The sequence below is a fragment of the Nilaparvata lugens genome, chromosome 9 (assembly GCF_014356525.2).
Source record: "Nilaparvata lugens isolate BPH chromosome 9, ASM1435652v1, whole genome shotgun sequence".
Taxonomy (NCBI): Eukaryota; Metazoa; Arthropoda; class Insecta; order Hemiptera; family Delphacidae; genus Nilaparvata; species Nilaparvata lugens.
The window spans coordinates 21,261,119-21,283,188 of NC_052512.1; the positions used below are offsets into that span (position 1 = coordinate 21,261,119).

Consider the following 22,070-nt stretch of genomic DNA (forward strand, 5'->3'; position numbering starts at 1 on the left):
AGTAATTTATTCTCAAAAACCATATAATACAACTGTTATGCTGTTTGCCTGGATTGTGCTGTCCTCCTCATGAACTTTGACGCATCATAACTCCTCTGTTTGTCTTTCGATTTCGCTTAGTTAAAGCTCATTCTGTGAAGAATATCGATTCCTTCCTGTCGTATCCTTATCAAATTTCATGTTAAATCGCCCGATTTCAAGTAAACTTGACGTGAATGTTTGGCATCCACTCCTGTCCTCCATATGCGCATTATCATAATTATTATTATGATGCTTCATTGCTCGTTGATCCCCTTGGCTGGAGGTTCAGCACAAGCGCAGTAGCAACAGAAATTACCACTGCTAAGTTTTTGACACGTAAATTGTCGCATAAATTATTCTGATAACCATCTGTCTGACGTGGATTTTTATCGAATCTAAGATGTCTCAGTAGTTTATCAACTATTAGAGCACGTCGTTTCCAAGATTTAGTTTGGGTGAAATTTAAAAACTTATATTCTCATGTTGTTAGTATATTATTTTTAATCGTTTAAATGGAATAAATCAATTATTGATTGATTGATAAAGTGTCCAGTTGCCTTCTATTGAGACGATGGGCAGTGCAGTCATAATTTTGCGGGCGATTCTCATTTTGTTGGTCATTTTCCAGGATGGGTGAGTTTTGAAATTATTTCAGTGGAGTATATTGTGATATTTCCAACAGTACTCGAGCTATTCGCTCTTGAAAATGTGAAATTATTGAAAGAGCAGGGTTTCATTCTTTTTTTTGGCTTTTTTTCAGGGGTTATAAATCTCCAACAAACAACAATGCATCGTAACATGAATGCTTAAAGAATTTTAGAGTAATTGACCGAGCGTAATGAGATCTATGTTTTAACTCGGATTTTCTTTTGTCTGTCTGTATGTAACGCAATCACGGCCGAACGCGTTGATATAATTCTATTAGATTTGGCAGAAATATTCCTTTTTCAACTGTGCATTATTGTATACACAAGGTTCTTTGAAATTTTGCATTTCGAGGACAATATTAAAATAAAAAGGAATTCCTCCATACTCCGATGTAACTATATATATCATCAACTCTGATAAGATATATGATTGATCAGACTATAATATAGTAGAATATAATATATTATATATATATAGTAATAATAATATATAGAATTATCCATAATCAATCAGCTGACAAGTGATTAAACAGATGTCTGGAGAATCCAGTCCATTTCTGTATTTCTATTCAAGGTCTATAGTTTCAATCAAATACTTTAAAGAGGTATGCATCTTTAAGGTCTTTGGTTTCAATATTTTGTTTTGCAGTGATGGTATTATAAAATGTGCCATGGCTTACTTTAGATAAAGGCTGGAGCGCACAACTTGGCAACTCCGCAGTAGAGCTCAGCTTCAGGCCGAGAAAAGTGAATTCACTTGGGTAGACTCCCAATTAACTATCAGCTTTACGCCCTTCATCAAATACCAATACTGAGAAATTCAATTCAATGGTAGTGAAAAAATATATAATATTAACTGATAGACTAATTTTAACTTTAGGAGTTTCTAGGAGTTTCAAGTATAATGCCTAGCTTGGCAATATATTTCACTGTACTTACTTTCTGTGTCTGTATTTCCTACCAGCAATTTTAACGATCAAATGTATTTCATTAATAGATGAAAGTATTGAATAGTATCTTCTAAATGTAAAATGAAAATATGAAAGTCGAATATCGTCTTTTTTAAAGAAACTTCTGAATTTAATGCATTCACTTTTTGAGCATCTATAACCACTAACTATACACCGTAATGATAATCGATAGTTCAATAATATCTATGAAAGGGAATATATTCTACTACCATTTAGTTTTTGTTCGTAATAATATCCATCAATTTATATTAAAACACATCATTAAGTACCCTACCCTTTATTATTATTTTTTCTTTTAAACAAGACTTGTTTCAACTCATCTTTTTTTATTTAGGAAAAATGGCTTTAGATGAGTTGGAACTAAAGTCTGTGATATATTACTTCTAACATGAATAGGAGAAACCCATTTCTCCCTCCACAGTTTGTTGCATAGACACAGACAGAAATCCTGCGCACAATTGAATGCACTGTGTCATTTCCTCCATGTTCTTGTGATGGAAACATCTCTGTAACATACACAAACCAATATACCTGCTGACCAGTAAACGACTTGGAACATTGCCAGCAATAGCTTCGAGAAAGACCTGTGTTAAAAGTGATATTTCTCTTGCACTTTAGATGTGTTTTAGAAGAAAAAAAATCTGGTGTGGCGCACTCACACAACTCTCCTTGAAGTTATGAAAATTGATCACCTGACGCCAGTGTTCCCGCGCATACTAGTTTACTATTCAAAGATCTGAGCCAGCTGGTGATGGGACAATAACGCTGGATACACACGAGATCTGCTATCTCTTCATAGTGAATGATTTAATAGAATCAACAGTTGCCAACAGTTTGCAATTGAATAATCACATTTTCTCAAATTTCAAGCTTATTTACAAGTTTAGAATTCACATTTTACATTTGTTCTCAATAAAACTTTATTTTGAAACTATTATTTTAAATTTATATATCATCTCTATTTAAATAATCCATTTATCTGTTAATTTTGTCAACTCAGCCTCGGTGACACCATGGAACATACAACACAATCATTTACGATAAATTCTCAGTCAAAAAGTTGTCTGTATATCGATTACTCTGATATTTACTATAAAGTTTTATAGATCTCAAATTGAAGATTCGATTCCAATCAAGAAAAAATGTAATATTACAAATACCCCCCTCTTGACATAAAAGATTTTACTGTTTGAAAATTTAAAGAAAAAAATTACATTGACCCAAATGGAAATTGTTGAATTGTAAATTCGAGAACAGTAACAATTTTTTCTATAAAAACATTACATGTCATCCTATAATATTGAAAATTATTATGAAAATTCATCAATAGCATTTTTGTTATATGTTTCCAAACAATATTTCAAAGTATAGAGTATCAAAATTACTTTTGATTTAGCTTTATAATTTAAAGGAAAATATCTCAACAGAAAGTTTAATATATAAAGAATAGTTTTTTGAAATTGCACATAAATTCAATAGATAGAAAAATTCAATTTTTATTGCATAAAAAAAAATTTAGTATGTTGAATAAAAATTATTATTATTTTTTTTTTTAAATGAATTGATGAATTGTTACATTCAATTTTCACATAAAATTTCAATAAATCAAAAAATGTTCATTTCTTTCACTATTGACGCGGTTGATTTTATCGATGCAAATTTTGGAAAACAGTCCGTTAAGGCACTCAGTATGATTTTCAGTTAAGTGTGACTCCAGTGTGATGACGTTAGTGTTGGGCTGATCCGAATACTCGTAGTGTTGGGCTGATCTGGATGCAGGTAGTGTTGGGCTGATACTTGTAGTCGACTGATGCATATCAAACTCGATACAGGTGACATCTCAGTTAGCATTGCCTCATGCTTGTAGTAGACGGCTGCATACCAAACTCGATACAGGTGACATCTCAGTTAGCATTGCCTCATGCTTGTAGTAGACGGCTGCATACCAAACTCGATACAGAGTCACGTAAATTTTGTATCATATTTGTATTAAATTTCAGGCTTGAAATGACAATGTAATTTGTTTTTTGGAAAAGAGATAGACGCTGCATACAGGATTAACTTAGGTGAGGATTAATTTAGGTAAGGTTTGGTTTTTTGATATTTTCAGCTTTCAAGGTTTAGAGTTCTGCATACAGGAATAATTTAGGAGAGGATTTTTGAATCAATTCTTTCATGATACTGTGACTGCTATTTTGAATTCAAAGTTGCGAATGTGAACATGGATGGCAATTACCTCCAGGTAATGTGGTAGTGTTGAAGTTTGAGATACATGGTCAGCAATAAGCATTGGCATTGTCATTGGTGTATGCTTTGGTGTCGGCATTGGCATTGGCATTGTCGTAGGCATTGGCATCAACATTGGCGCAGGCATCGGCGTAGATATTGGCATTGGCATCAGCACAGGCATCGGCATAGTTATTGGCGTAGATATTGGCGTTGACATTGACATCAGAGCAGATATTGGTGTTGATATTGGCATAGGCATCAGTGTAGATATTGGTGTAGTTATTGGTGTAGATATTGGCGTAGATATTGGCGTTGGTATTGGTGTAGGCATCAGCGTAGATATTGGTGTAGTTATTGGTGTAGATATTGGCGTAGATATTGGCGTTGGTATTGGTGTAGGCATCAGCGTAGATATTGGTGTAGTTATTGGTGTAGATATTAGTGTAGATATTGGCGTTGGTATTGGTGTAGGCATCAGCGTAGATATTGGTGTAGTTATTGGTGTAGATATTGACATCAGAGCAGATATTGGCGTAGTTATTGGTGTAGATATTAGTGTAGATATTGGCGTTGATTTTCAATTGATGAGTCACACTAGTTCGAAAATCACCCAAATGTTCTTAACACTCTTCATGGCATTCACTTGTTGCCGATTTCAAGATTCACATGATAATTATTTCAATGTTAATGTCCATGCTGTACCTGTTATCTCAAAATGCTTATAAACTAAAAGGAAAATTTTGATTAGGCTATCAATACAATCTAATACACATGAAAATTATTTCTAAGTATATAATCAATATAAAATGAAATTTGTTAACATCTTATTATACAGTCAGCAATACATATATTGTGAATTTGGAGACATCAATTACAAAATTTTAATAGAAAAAAAATTTCATTTTCATTTATTCACTGTTCAAATATTTTATAAAAAGCAAATTATTCAATATTATTAATCATCGTTTGTTGGATACTATAGTTTATTTCGACTTTTCAATGTTCTAAACACAAACTACATTTCATGACAAAACTTTACTATCAATCATTAAACAAGAAATCATTCAAAACATCAATAATATTTTGCTTCAAAGGCAATCAATATTCATAAGTAATCTGCATCTATGGCAATCAACATTATTAATCATTATTTTGCATCTATGGCAATCAACATAAGTAATCAACACAAAAAATATTATCTCATTACTGCCTCTCTAAGTCATAACCTCTGTTATTCCTTCTTTAGGCAATAATGGGTTTCCATCTCAAAAAACAATCACATACCAGCAAAATTCTAATCAACAAACCCCACTAAAAATTCTACATACACTCCAGCATCCATTTCAAGTGATAATCAATCATATCAAAATTTATAGAATAAACAGTTTTTTTTAAATTTAGAAAAAGACATCAATTACAAAAACTTTAGTGGAATTTTAACCTTTAACTCATTTCAATTAATAATATGACAAGACGTTTTTATTTAATGAAAACATTATTATTCAAGTTAACTTTCATTAATACATCTCATATATATGGTGACACAATTCATTAATACTTTCAAATTTTGAAGTTTTATTATTATAACAAAAGAATTTATACATAAGATTAAATTTCAGCATGTTCTAAATTGAACCATTTATTTTTTAAATAAATTCAGAATTTGAAAACTGTATAATAAGTACAAACATTTCAATATTACAATACAAAGATGATCAAGATGGATAATGGGTAAATAAGTTCCCTAAAAAATACAAACAAGAGAAAAAGAAAATTGGGTAAATAAATTTCCTAAACAATACAAGGAAGAGAAAGATTAATTAGAGCCTATCCTACATGTCAGTACTGAACTTTCATAAGGAAGTATATTTAATAAAAATATACTGAAAATGAGACATAATTTGCTCTGAAAAACCTAATTACCTAATATGATACTTGACAAAGAAAATAGACATAATTAAAATATATAATACATGATGAAAAAATATACCGCAAGCAAACAATTATTTACACTACTATGGATAGATTTTAGAAAAGTTAAGTTTTATCAACAATTTAAAGATTAGGAAAATAAGCTACTATTTCAACTTCCAAAATTATTTCAGAAAAATACAAATTTAAATGACTATGGACGAGATTGGTTAAGATATGCATCATAGAAGAATTTTACTGAACATTACACAAAGACAGGAAAGAATCAAAATTTGAAAAGATTAAGGGCCAAGAAAAATAGGCTACAGGAAAGAAAAAAGACACAATTATGGACTCTTACCATACATAGTATTTACGGTCATTGCTATTCTGAATCCCGGCATGACACAGGATTCCTAATCATTGTGTGCCGGGGAATACCCTTTCATCATGTGATTCACAGTCATCATCTTGTAAATAAGCAACTTGAAACAACCTTTGAATACTAACACATCAATGGTGACTTTGTGCTTTGTTTTCTTCAAGAACATGATTTTACTCATGGGTTCATTTGTTTCAACAAAGCCATTTTGCTTACAAAAGTCAGTCATGTTCACTAGATAATGCTTTGCATACACCTTTTCAATTTTCAGTTGAAAGTTGAATTCATCAACTTGATACAAAGCAAGATTCATTTTGTTTACATTGTTCCTAACCTCTACAGAAACCTGTCTCATGTAAACATTCACTTTACTTATTGTTTTCCTAACTATCAATTTGGCAATACTACTTTCTTTACTGTTGACTTTCAATAAAGACAACTCCCTACCTACTACATTACTCAATTTTACTATCTCACTAGGATTTTCTTTTTCAATAACATTAACTAGGCCTACATTATCTGAAATTTGAAATAATTGATCTTGTATCTTAACACTACTATCATCCTGCTTCAATTTGCTTTCATCTTCATGATTATCTATCAATGTTTCATGTGTACCTTTTAATAGAAGGTTTATACTAACCTGCTCTAGTCTTATACTAGTACATTCTTGCTTCATATCATCAAACCTAGCACTTTGATCTTGTTTCAAATTATCAATCTTAGCATTTTGCTCATCAATCTTAGCATTTTGCTCATCAAACCTTTGTGTTAGGAATGCTATAAGATTTATATAATTTTTAGCTCCTACCATACTTGTTTCATTTGATATTTTTACTACTTTCTCATGAATTGTTACATTTGAAACGTTTTCACTTACAGCTACACTATTGTTTGAGTCATTGTTTAAGGTTAGGTCTAAATCTTGTGATTCTTCATCTAAGTTTTGAATGTTTTCACTGGATAAAACTTCATTATTTTTATTGTTCTCCATCTTGCTACTGTGTAAAAAATATTTACTCATTAGAACCTGAACTTTCTCGAACCGATTTCCCACTCAGCAGCATCTCCCATTCATAATTCATCAAGATATCTATCCTACCAGTAATTTTTTATAACCAGGGATATATTTTGTAGTTTGAGTCCCACCAGGGGTACCATTTGCCGTGCTACCAATTTCTCCTAAATCGGTTGGATAGCTATTTATCACCTATTAACCTAAGGAAAGTTATCGGCTCCAACGTAATAGATTCTTGATAAACTATGAATGGATCTATCACCTATGAATGAGAAATCCAGTTTTCAGAGCAAACCAACTTATAATCTTCAGAAGGATTTTGGCAATATACAAAACAATACCTTATACACTTAAGCATCTAAAATCATTACAAGCTAAAATACTTATCCAGTTTATATAGTTGAAAACAATGGCTATAGGCTTGTAAACACACAAAACAATTAATTATAGACAAAATTAGAACACTATAAACTGTTCAAAACTCAATTTAAAACATTAAAAATTCACTTAAACAGAAACATATTCAGAGAGCACAAAATTAGAACACACACAGCCAGCCATCATTTTTAGAGAAGAAGGAAGCCTCCTAGCAAAGAGCAAAAGACACCTCAAACCAGTGACGACTTCACGGACACATCACCAAAAAATTATAAATTACAAGTTTAGAATTCACATTTTACATTTGTTCTCAATAAAACTTTATTTTGAAACTATTATTTTAAATAACGTTTAGTTGAGTTTTTTTTTGTAAATTGAATAACTTTCTCAAAATTGATATTTCAGAATTTTTTTAAAAATTTCCTTGTTTTATTCAATCAACTATATCATGAAGAATTTATCCTTCAAATCTCATGGATTCATCTGTTACCGATTTTAAAATGTTCTGTCCAAAAAATTTCAACTTTGGGCGCTCATATCTCAAAAAGTAATGATCGGAAAAAAATGTTTTTTTAAGAAAACTTTTTCATTTTGATAGCGTGATAATATACAAATCGAAAAAAATTGAAAAATAGCACCAGTAGAAAGTTTATTTTTAGCCTTTGCTCAGCATTAAGATGTAGACTGCAACAGAGTATTAGGCCTACTTAACTTGCTAAGTAATTAATACTACAATTTCTATAAGTCGTTTAACACACTACCTGTTTAATTAAGTAGAATTCGTCTGACCTTTGCATGGGGTAATTCCTTCACCAATTCTTCAAGATCTGGGGACTGAACGAGCTATTTGATGTTTGCTAGACCAGTCATATGTTCCTGGGACATTGTTGATCATTGTAGACCAATCATTTGTTCATTAGCTCGAGGTTGGAAAAGCTTCTTATATAATTTTACTATTCATATTTGTATTATGAATTCATTGTATATTTGTATTTTAAAATTTTCCGTTTCTTAAAATTTGCCGCCCCCAAAACCTGCCGCCCTGGGCGGCCGCCCGGTCCGCCCACCCCTGGGGCCGGGCCTGAGCTTTACGCCCTTCATCAAATACCAATACTGAGAAATTCAATTCAATGATAGCAGAAAAATATATAATATCAACTGATAGACTAATTTTAACTTTAGCTCTAGGAGTTTCAAGTATAATGCCTAGCTTGGCAATATATTTCACTGTACTTACTTTCTGTGTCTGTATTCCCTACTAGCAATTTTAACGATCAAATGTATCTCATTAATAGATGAAAGTATTGAATAGTATCTTTCAAATGTAAAATAAAAATATGAAAGTCGAATATTGTCTTTTTTAAAGAAACTTCTGAATTTAATGCATTCACTTTTTGTGCATCTATAACCACTCCTAATATATTCTACTACCATTTAGTTTTTGTTCGTAATAATATCCATCAATTTATATCAAAACACATCATTAAGTACTCTACCCTTTATCATTCTTTTTCCTTTTAAAACAAGACTTGTTTCAACTCATCTTTTTTCATTTAGGAGAAATGGCTTTAGATGAGTTGGAACTAAAGTCTGTGATATATTACTTTTAACATGAATAGGAGAAACCCATTTCTCCCTCCTCAGTTTGTTGCATAGACACAGACAGAAATCCTGCACACAATTGGATGCGCCGTGTCATTTCCTCCATGTTCTTGTGATGGAAACATCTCTGTAACATACACAAACCAATATACCTGCTGACCAGTAAACGACTTGGAACATTGCCAGCAATAGCTGGAGGGGAGTGTTGGTGCATCGCGTTGCAAAGCTCTCTCACTCAGACACAAAAGAAGGAGAATGCTGTTAGTTAGTGGGAGTGATTAGTGGAGGATAGAGTATCGGACCTCTCAATCTTCGAGAAAGACCTGTGTTAAAAGTAATATTTCTCTTTCACTTTAGACATGTTTTAGAAGAAAAAATCTGGTGTGGCGCACTCACACAACTCTCCTTGAAGTTTTGAAAATTGATCACCTGACGCCAGTGTTCCCGCGTATACTAGTTTACTATTCAAAGATCTTAGCCAGCTGGTGATAGGACAATAACGCTGGATACACACGAGATATGCTATCTCTTCATAGTGAATGATTTGATAGAATCAACAGTTGCCAAAAGTTTGCAATTGAATAATCACATTTTCTCAAATTTCAAGCTTATTTTCAATTTTAGGTGAAAATGTTACAAGACATTAATTGAAGAGATTTCCATGCTTGATCTTTTCCACTCGAAATTTCTCGTTTAAATTATATCTGAGACCTGATAATTGGAAATCTAAAATCAAACTTTGCATAGATGGGGCGGAGCTCCTGAAATTTTAACAGATATGGGACTTGTAGCAGTTGATATAGCTTATCAATGACTATTTTAGGTAATAAATTTGATCGAAATCATTGGGGCCATTTTCGAGAAAATCGCGAAAAACTCTGTTTTTGACAACATTTTCGCCATTTTAGCCGCCATCTTGAATTGTATTTGATCGAAATTGTTCATGTCGGATCCTTATATTGTAAAGACCTCAAGTTCCAAATTTCAAGTCATTCCGTTAATTGGGAGACGAGTTATTGTGTACAAAGACACACACACACACACACACACACACACACACACACACACACACACACACACACCACACACACACACACACACACACACACACACACACACACACACACACACACACACACACACACACACACACAACACACACACACACACACACACACACACACACACACACACACACACACACACACACACACACACACACACACACACACACACCACACACACACACACACACACACACACACACACACACACACATACCAATACCTACTATTACTTCAGGCCCTACAACTAATTAATGACGTCATAACATTTATTCTTCCTAGATCATAGTAGTTTATAGTAGCTTATCAATGTAACTTTTGTTACTGTATCGATTTTTTATTGGATGTAATATTATATAAATTTTAGATTAAAGACATTTGTATTTTATTAAATATAAATTCTATTGAAATAAAAATACTTTATTACACAAATGCAATAATTTATCCATACTTTCAGCTTGATAGACATAGGCCTACTCGATTCAGTGATATAGAGCTATTGATAAATTCATCTCAACCAAAAATACTTAATAATAACCTGTATCAGAATCGTAGGAGAGGTAAATCAAAGATAAACAAAATAAGATGTAACTCTTTTTTAGAAAATAGGCTCCCCCAAACCTGAACACATTGAATCTGTGGTACAAAGAAACCCATCAGGAGAATGTTTTTCAGTTAGGTAAATCCTTTATTAGGATGTTATGGACAGTTCCAACACTTTGCATTTACTTTTAAATTTATTAGTTTAAAAGTTTTTTCACACACTTTATTTACACTGTTATTTCACATTTCAATAATAATTACACTGTTATTTCACATTTTATTTATACTGTTCTCCCAAACTTAATTAAATTTTCCACTCACACGTTATTTACACTGTTCTTCTACACTACTTCATGTAAACCGCGTTGTTTTGTAGAATTGAAGTTCTTCCTTCTTCTCGCTCGTATCCATTTTCTTTTCAAAGTTTCATCTTTTGAAAAATGAAATACCATACGGAAACTTTTGGAGACTTGTTATAATTCCCGCGACAATTATAGGTACACAACATTATCCCATGATTTAAAACCCCAAATTCATTATTACTTTTCACAAACGAATATTAGAAGAATGATAAACAAAACATATTCATTGAAATGGAAGACCGTGAAAATTGAATTTGTAATTCTTATTTTTTTTTCAAAATTTATCATAACTTCTCCAAGATAAAATTTTATTAGAGTGCTGGATTAATGTTGTGGTTCTCACGGTATCGGAGTAGTTTCATGATGTAATTCCGCGCATTATGTAATTAAATTCTCATATTTCCTCTATTGTTTTCCAACGTTTTCCTTGAGTACTTGAATTTTTGTAGACGAAAAATCATCATAAAAAATCAGATGAACGTCCATTCTATTGCTGAGTCTTCTACTTTGATTGAGGGGATTTTCCTATATTCTGTCTTTGTTAGTTGTATTCCTTTCTCGTTCTATTGAGGGAAATTTATTGTCGTCCCCACCACTTCCTTCGTAATCGGTATTTTTTTGGCTTCATTGCTAGCCCTGATACCTATTTTTTGAGCCTGATTCGGTCGACTTGGAGACCTGAACAGGAGACCGCTTTTAGATTCTGTTGGGTACAGACATGTTTTTGAGCTAAATTATATCTTTGTCATCTATATCTTTGATTGAATCATGACATACTCATCTTGTTTCTCGTTCTCTCCTGGAGACTAAAATTATATAATCGGGGATCATGTATTCCATCAGTTTTTAATCGTTTATCTTTTCTTCAATAACTTATTCATGGAGTATTTTATCCAATTCAGAGCGGTTGACTGCTGCACTTTATTATTATTGTAGGCTATGGATTAGTAACAGTCGAAAACCCATTTAAGGGTTTTTTTGTGTGTGTGTATTCTTGAATACTCATTCGAGGATCGAGCTGTAAATATGCCTTGCTGTCGAACGAGGGCTTACGAATTCGCCGACCGAGATGGCCGGTGATATCGGACATCTGATCTTGCCGTGCGGGGCTGAAAGACGATCTTCGATCTGACGCCACTAGCCCGTTGCCTGGAGGCCATCACCCTTCATCCTCATCCATCACCCTTTGGACATCGGACTCGAGGACGACAGATCTTAGATAAGTACTTGATACCCTCACTACAATATCAGATGTGCCTCCGTTAATTTTGTCTCTTAAAGATTGGTTTAATTATAAAAACAGGATAAGCATGAAGAGCATCTTCAATATCAAGATCCATGTTTATCTATTCATTTATTTGGCAAGCACAAACAGTACAATGATCAAAGAAGAAAAAATAGGCTATTCCCTAAAACTTTTCCAATTTCCTAATTTAGTTTCAAATTGTCCAAATATTATACATAGGTTATGTCCATTTCAATTTCTACACCAAATCACAATCCGAGAATATAGTTTAGAATAAAACAAACAATTTTGAATTTGAATAGATTGATAGTAAAAATTTCGTGAAAATATGAAACAAACTTTAAATTCACAAAATAAAGAATGAAACCACTTAAAATTTTTTGAGCTCGAAAATATCACGTTCACCTTAGCTACATAGCAGCTGTTTCATGTTGACAATAGATGACATTCAGTTGACGAGTATTTGCTATTCCCAAAACGAGCAAGTGCTCGGCAAACCACGCATGTGTGTAGATGTGTGCTCGTTAATCGGAAAATATCAAGACGAATAGTTCGCCGAACGCCGAACATTCGCTGCTTGCCGAATGACACATGTCTGGAGCCGGCTTGAAATGTTATACACTCTTGGTGAGATATATAGGTAGTGTATCCGATAGATTTCTTTGTAGGGTCTGGGTGGAATCCAGTTCCCTGTCGATCTCAATCTATAAGTGCTACTAGCTGGATTAAGTTTACCACGTCTAATGAAAAAGATCAAAAACACTTTATAGAAATATCTTAGTGGGAGAAACCCCCATTCTTTGAATAAGGGTATGAACTTATGGTGCTTCTTAGCTAAGGTCCTCATGACATATTTATGTCCTACAATAAGTAGTTTGATATTGGAATAGTATGCACCACCCCATACTGCGATTCCATATTGTAATCTGCTTTCTATCAGCACGTAATATAGAGAGCACAAAATATATTCAGGAAAGAGATAGCGGATGTGATATTACATCCGAAATATTGAATTGAGGTGATTTTTCAATTTATTAATATGCTAACAACAAGTGAGGCTTGAGTCCATAATTATTCCAAGGTATTTGGTTTGTTTTACTACAGTTATGGAATTGCATTTACAATTCATGTAGGGATATTTGCAAGAAGCAGTATGCAATGGAATACACAAATTAGGTCTAGCAGCGTCTTTAACATTGAAATTGAAATTTATTCACAACACTGACATATTTTACAAATATTTTTACAATGCAATCATTTTGCATAACATTAGATCGCAGCTCATTAACTATTATGTTGGACTCTTCTGCATTTAGTTCTAAGGAATTTAATTGAAACCATGAGCTTAAAATTGTAGATCTCCCGTGAGCATTTGAAGTAATTGGTCTTTTCTATCAGCACAGTAGCTCAGCGCGGTATCATCGGCAAATGCAGTTATGGCCCATGGAGGCCACTGTTGCACAAGTCATTAATATAAACAAGAAATAACTCAGCAGAAAGTCCTGATCCCTGAGGTACACCACAAGTGATAGACGTTTTCTCACTAAGTGCTTCGCCAATTTTAACTTGTTGAGTTCTATCCCCCAGGAAACTCTTGAACCAGGCGTTGCACACACCCCTCACTCCTGCATTGCACAATTTAGTAATTAATATATCATGTTTAACCGTATCGAACGCTTTTCGTATGTGAAGGAAGAGGCTAGCACACTTCTTGTTCTCATTTATGCCATTGTAAATTTCGGAAGTTAGTTTCAGCATAGCATCTCAGTATTGTGACCTTTTTGGAATGCAAACTGGTTCTCACTATGAAAACATTGTTTTGTTAAAAATTTAACAACCTGATACGAACTAGTTTTTCCAGAATTTCAGCAAACACAGATAATAGTGCTATCGGTCTGTAATTGTTTGGGTTTTCTCTATCCCCATTTTTAAAAATTGGAACAATTATGGCATTATTCAGTTGATTGGGATATTTTCCTGAGGTCATACTAAGATTAAATAGATAACTTGGGATGGAGGATATTTTTTCAACCACGTCTTTTATCAAATCAATTTTCAAATTGTCAAAGCCAGGAGCCTTTCTCGACTTCATAGATTTTACAATATTTTCAACTTCATGGCTCGATACAGGCATGAAAAACATAGATGAGAATGAGCGACTGCTCGTTAAAGGGACTTCGTTTCTGGAATGATCTGAGTTTTTTTGATTTCTGTAAGTAGTATTGGGTTTTTCTTGCGTATTACTTGAAATTTTAACAGTGTTACTTTATTCAATTCATTTGCAATTTCTATTTTTTCACTCAGCAACGCGCCTGTCATTGATTTTATTCGATTTACCTCTTTCTTTGTGTTCGTTTCGCCGATCAGATTATTAATGATTCTCCAGACTTCTTTCACATTACCTCTTAGATTGGTTGAGGTTTTTTGAAAATGAATACATTTGGAGTTTTGAATTTGAATTTTGATTTTATCGCGAAGTTTCCTGTATCTTTTGATAAGGCTTACATTATAAAGTTGTACTAATGTCTTTTTATGAAGATTATTTTTTGTTTCTATACTTCTCAGCAGCTGAGGAGTTGAGCAGGGTTTATCTAGGGGTGTAGAATAATTCTTTTTTCGAACATTTACTTTACTAGAGTCCTCAATACAGCTATTGAAAATACAAAAATTTCTCAAAAGCAATGTCTATGTCATCAGTATTATAGATACTAGACCAATCCGTCTCTGCTAGCTTATTATTTAGTAACTCTTTGTTGATTATTTTATATTCAGGGCTTAGTTTCTTATTATATTTAAACTTTCCCGTTGTAATATTCATATACAACTCCAGTGTACAATGATCAGTGATTCCACTGTTCTGGATTTTAGCAAAAGGATTGAAATTGAGGATTTCATTTGGTAATACTGGATGAGAATAAGATCAATGCAAGAACAAGAGTTGAATGAAGCACGTGTTGGTTCATCTACATGGGAGTTGAAGCTAAAGCTTGCCATGATATACCTATATTTATCGGTTTGGGAATTGGAGTTAAGTAGGTCAATGTTCACATCGCCAGTAACAATGTTAGTCTAGTCTCCTAGTGTTTCTAACGTTGCTTTTATTTCATCAAAGAAAATGGCGATTGATATTGAATGAATTCTATACAGTGCAATCGGAGTGATTGTCGTATTATCGATGACTAGGCTCACTTTCAGATCGTCAGCGGAAACCAGCGCTATCTTATCGGCTGATGCTTCAGAATTATCTCCAACATAAACTGCAACTCCACCTGATCTGTAGCTGTCATTACAATTCAAAAAGCAATTATATCCTTCTATAGGGTATTGACCTGTTTCTTCGCTGTATATCCAAGTTTCCGTTAATACTATACAAATCGGTTTTATTGGGTATTTTTCTAGCTCATTGGTGAATAAATCGAGATTTTCCCGCATGCTCTTTATATTTTGATTCAAACAGAGAAATGTATTTTCATTAATCATGCTTGACATTTGGCTGGAGTACTGAAGAGAATGCAAAGCCAAATGAATATTTACATATTAGCTTCGTATAGTTATTAGATTTTTCAACCAAAATCACAATGAGCATATTAATATTTGCATCATGTATGTGAAAGACTTGAAGTTCCAAAATATACTTACTAAGTCTAAAATATAAGTCTATCAATTCTACGAGTTCTACTACTACTCCAAATACTTGTAATGAGTCTACAAATATATTCAATGAAGAAATAATTTAAATGTTGTGATACTTATTGAAGTATCAGTATATACAGATGGAATTGAATAGAGAATGCATTTATTCAAATGCTTATCAATATATAATTATTATTTAACGAAAATCCTAAATAAATGCTGGAAATCAGCTAGATGGGAATTCGATGAGAACTACTATCCTAAAATTAGTTGCCAGCCCGGGAATCGAACCCGGTACCTCCCAATTGCTAGTCAGGAATGCTTACCCTTACACCAAACAGACAATTTCTGGATAGCAGCGCTCATTTTATACAAAGCCATAGCGGCCAACTAGTTACAGAAGCAGAAGTCTTTGGGGTGATTTGCAGCATTTATTTAGGATTTTCGTTAAATAATAATTACTTATTGAAGTCATATGAAATAAAAAAGAAAAGAATCTAGTTACAATGTGAAGACTAACAAAAGAGACAAGATGGAATTTTCTTGAATATTAAATGCTTCACTCTATAAAAAAGGATGATGAATAACATAAATTTGAGTAACTTACGTACATAAGATTCCATATGAATACTTGAAAGTTGATAATACGTGTCTACTTCTGCTCAGTCTCTTCCAATACCGGTACTTCCTCATTTGATTTTGCACCTGCAGCTTTCTCTTGTTGTGCTTACTAATTCACTTCCACAATTGTTCCGAAGGTTACCGCCGGGTGCACAGGTTGAGATAGCTTTTCCAAGTCCTTGACTGTTTCCAAAGTTACCACCGGTTTTCCATCCGTTCTCCTCATCAGTATTTTTCCATTCCTTATCCACTGGTACTTGTATCCTTGTTCCATCTTAGCAACTCTCGCCATTGCCAGCACCTTCCTTTTTTCAGGAGACAGGCTCTCATTCAGGTACAACAGGATGTCGGTTAGTAGGTTGAGATGACATGTGGAGAAGTCACGCTTGACTCTTCGTATGCATAGAAGCTCATCCTTATCGATCTTCAGTGTCAGCTTGACTATGATGGGAGGTGTTTTGTCTGCCATTCGGGTCGGTGACAATTGTCAATCTGTTGGTCGGTGATTTCATGCCCTAGAGCCTTTCCGACTGACTCATTGAAAGACAGGCAAAAAATGAAGAAAATAATAATAATAATCTTAGATTCGCATTTTGTAAAACTAACCAAAAAAAACAAGAAAATTATCATTCATACTCATTGATGTCGATAAAAAATCAAAGAACAAGTCTATCATCTGATTCACCTATGTAGATCAATATAGAAGTAAAATGCTGTTCCATTCGATCCACACTTTTTGAAAAAAAAAAAATTCAATGAAAAATATACACAATATAAACAATTGAAAACAACAATTTCTAATCTCATGAGAATCCGAACATCTCCTAAGATCACTCTTTCGACCCCGAATTCGCACCTCCAGACTCAGCAGCAGCTGCTGGATCAGCTGTCACCTGATTCTGTCCCGCAGTAGATCCTTTACTCATGTCCTGGATTTGTTCCTTCGAAGAAACAAGTATCGCCGGAGAGTTTTGAGCTTTTCGAATAAAAATTTTTCCGTCTCTGAACCAAACATACTTGTAGTTTGATGCTCGAGCCAAGTTTTTAGCTAAGAAGAACAGTTGCCTGTTTTCGGAACTCATAGATGGATGAATGAATATTTTATTCTCGGAAACAAAACCAGCGTCTGATGCGGGAAAACCAGGCTTGACTTTGGCCAGGCGAATGAACTCATCTTTGTCCCATCGTCGTATAAATTCTATAATAATTCCAGGTGGATTGAGTCCTGACTTACCAAATTTAGATCTAAGCCTGTGAACAGCATCCACCATACCGGGTTTTAAATCAAATCGGATAGTTTTGGCGACTGCTAACACAACATTGAAAATATTTTCGTCTTTAGAGAAGGGTACACCCTGTATATCAACACAGTTAATTCTAGAATATTGTTGTAATCCATTAACTTCCGATTTCAAATTCACAGCTAGTTGTTTTAGTTCTTTGTTCTCAGATTTTAGTGAGTCCACTTCATCCCTACACTTTTTAATTTCTACATTTTTAAATTGTACGATTTGCTTCAATTCATCTATTTTTTCATGAGTAGAATCTATAGATTTGGTCATTTCCCTAGATTCTGAGCGAAATTCAGCCATTTCTTGAATCAAAATGTCTAATTTTTCCTCTAACTTAGAACCGGAGTTATCATCGTCGTCTTTAGTTGAGCAAGTATTAGGTTTATTCTTTGAAGCCATAGTAGATAAGGAATTGATTGTAGCGAAAGCGAAAAGACAGGCAAAAACAACACAGCCCGGCACCGTTCTTCCAATGATACGAATAAATTTTCACTTCGATTTCAATTTGGTAGAGAACCACTGAATAAAATTTCAAATAACTTCACACAGACATTCATAGCACATTAGACAATCACCTTACCAAAATACGCCTCAAAAAACACAGTAGAACCCACCAAATAAGCAACAGGAAGACGGAGCCGAAACACTTGACGTCTAGCCAGTCATAGCTTATCTCTTAAGGGCACGCCACACCAAGCTCGCTACCGCGGCGGTAGCGAAGTTTTAAAAATCGCTAGCCATGTATTCAAGTTGAGCGCGCCACACCGAGCTCGCTACCGCGGCGGTAGTACGGCGCACTACCACCTACGACCGCCTGCTAGGCGATTCAACAAAACTTCGCTGAGAGGTAGTACGGCGGACAAGCGAGCTCAGTGTGGCGCGCTCAACCTGAATACATGGCAGGCGATTCGAAGAGGTAGCGCATGCGCACCTCTCCTCCTTGCAACACAACGCAACTAGTACGTCTCACCCCCCACTACTAGACTCACTACTCGGAGACTACCGCTAGCGGACGTTTTTCGGTGTGGCGTGCTCAGCCGAGAAAACTACCACCAGTGGTACTACCTCGGCGGTACTGGCGAGCTTGGTGTGGCGAGTCCTTTAAGGGCACGCCACACCAAGCTCGCTACCGCGGCGGTAGTACGGCGCACTACCACCTACGACCGCCTGCTAGGCGATTCAACAAAAGTTCGCTGAGAGGTAGTACGGCGGACAAAGCGAGCTCAGTGTGGCGCGCTCAACCTGAATACATGGCAGGCGATTCGAAGAGGTAGCGCATGCGCACCTCTCCTCCTTGCAACACAACGCAACTAATACGTCTCACCCCCCACTACTAGACTCACTACTCGGAGACTACCGCTAGCGGACGTTTTTCGGTGTGGCGTGCTCAGCCGAGAAAACTACCACCAGCGGTACTACCTCGGCGGTACTGGCGAGCTTGGTGTGGCGAGTCCTTTACACTGCATTAATTGCTAATTTGTTGCAATCAAACCAACATTGCAGATCAAATAGATCATGCTGAATCATTCTATGCAATTCTCTTTCGTCTTTGGCTGAGTATGCTAGGGCTGTGTCATCAGCAAAGGATGTAATGGATCCATTAAAAGTATGAGAAAATAAATCATTAATGTACACTAAAAATAGTATTGGACCCAAAACTGATCCTTGTGGGACACCATATTTAACCATTGCCAAATCACTATCACTGTTAGAAATTGAAACATATTGCTTGCGATCTGACAAATATGATCTCAGCCACATGTTAGCCACCCCACGGATTCCAGCAGCACGAAGCTTTTCCAAAAGGATATTGTGCTCTACAGTGTCAAGTGCTTTTCTTATGTCTAAGAATAGACCTGACGTTCTGTACTTATGTGGTGTATTGATCCCGTGATAGATATCTGCCATGAACTTGTTAAGCGCCTGCTCTGTACTTAAGCCCTCCTGGAAACCAAATTGATCCCTATGAAAGAGCTTTACTCTACTGAAAAAGAATATTATTCTTTTTTTCAAAAGTTTTTCAAAAATTTTTGAAAAAACTGAGAGTAATGAGATGGGTCTGTAATTTGAGATTTCTGTGTTAGATCCACTTTTGAATATCGGGATCACTTTTGCAGTTTTGAGTCTAGTTGGGAATTTACCCTCTGAAAAGCTCGCATTGAAGATGTGACACAAAATAGGTACTATTGCATAAGATATTGATTTTATTAAATCAGATGATATATTATCCGGTCCCGGAGACTTTCCTTTCTTCAATATTTTTATTTCAGTTAATAATTCAAAAAAAGTTATTGGTTTTAGAAAGAAAGAGTTACAGAAATTAATAGTTTTGAATTTTCTATTATAATTATCATTCATCGATTCATCTGGATCATTCATAGAAGAAATTATTTCTTGTGGTATGTTTATGAAATATTTATTGAATTTATTTGCGATGAGTTTTTCATCAATCAAAACACTATTTCCGCAATGCAGATGAATAGGCTTTTTTTTAGAAGTAGCTTGACCACAATGATCATTGATGATCTCCCACTGCTTCTTTGCAGGAAAAGTCTTCAATTTTGAAAAGTATTTATATTTTTGTTCTTTTATCAATTCATTTATATCACTCTTTGCAGTTGAAAAATCATGTTTATAATTATTATTTTGGGGATATTTCTTGTGTTTTTTTTTAAGTTTAAAACGATTTCTAATTGCAAGGCAAATGCTATCTGTCATCCATGGTTTCAAGTGCTTATTATTTTAAAAAAAAATTTTTCGCTGGTAAGTGCACTGATTTATATAGTTGAGGAGTACATCCATGAATATGGAAAGCTTGCCATCAACAAGGTTACAATCATATAAATTAGTCCAGTCGTGTTCCATCAATAAGTCAGCTAACTTCTTGAAATCTGTTATATTTTGAACTACTGGAGTAGCATCACTGTCTCTATATTCAGGTATTGACAAAGAAGCTGAAATCGCTCTGTGGTCAGTAATGAGCGATTCAATCACTGCACTCCGAACTTTTATCCTATTATATTTCGACTTGAAGAAAATGTAATCAATACAAGTTGAACTCAAATCTGTTACACGGGTATCAATATCTATGAGCGATTGATAACCGTTAGAATGCAAAATTTCCAAATAGCCAAAAGCTCCAGGATTATTTATATCATTAATATTAATATTAATGTCACCCAGAACCATTGAGTCACCCTTACATCCTACACTCTTCAAAAATTGGCCAAAACTATCCAGAAAAACATCCATTCCAACAAACTGCCATCTGTACAAGCTCAAAATGCTGAAATTGTAGTTAAGAATTCTAAAGTGCAGTAAAACTGAATCAGCACCATCAATTTTTGATTTCTCCCGCGAACACAAATACCTCGGCTAGATGAGACAAAAATGATAATACCTGATGCCCTACTTACATTATTACCGGTAGAGTAATTATCATATCCTTCGATGTTGTAGGGGCTGGTATCATCGATCGGTTGAAACCAGGTTTCAGTTAAGATAATTAGATCCGGCTTTACTTTCCAGCAACTAAGGTACATTGAAAATGAATCAAAATTTTTATTCAAACTACGGATATTTTGGTGAAAAATTGTGATGTTTTCACCGTTTGTTAGAAAGCACGTGTTAACATCAGTGGTGTCCCCCACAAATTCACAAATTTCAACCATTACTAATGATGAAGTTATTCTGTATAGTATAATAACGAAGGTTATGCTCGATACTAATAGGTGATAAAACATCAATCATAAAGATGACACACACACAAATCATTCGTACAACATTCATATACAACACATAAACATATAGATGAAGTAAGAAATACCTGAGCATACAAAGATTCTATTAGCAATAACAGAAGAAGATTCCTTTGTTCTTCTGAAATTAGAAAGAACTTCGCTCATATCGTCCTCAAACAGAACATTAGACACGCCAAGCCCACCGGCACCGATGTAATAGAATATATGAGATGATGAAGTTCATGCATAGACTGAGTGTATTGAATTTTGATAGGGGTGATAAAAGTCAATAATAGTAGTAGGCTCGAAAGCAAGTAGTTAGCATTAATACTGAAATTGATAAGAAATGAAAATCAAACTACGACTACTACAGTAGATCACAATCTTATCTTTTAGCGAAAATCATTTTC

General features: G+C 34.4%; 1 protein-coding gene across 2 annotated transcripts in view; it reads left to right on the forward strand.

The window, feature by feature from the left end:
- Positions 1-397: 397 nt before the first annotated feature.
- Positions 398-22,070, forward strand: part of LOC111052006 — a 469,556-nt gene continuing 447,883 nt past the window's right edge. For both annotated transcript variants that reach the window (XM_039435624.1, XM_039435625.1), the window contains exon 1: positions 398-654. In XM_039435624.1, the coding sequence (XP_039291558.1) occupies positions 593-654 (62 nt within the window). In that variant the 5' untranslated portion in view covers positions 398-592. The remainder of the gene's footprint in view (positions 655-22,070) is intronic.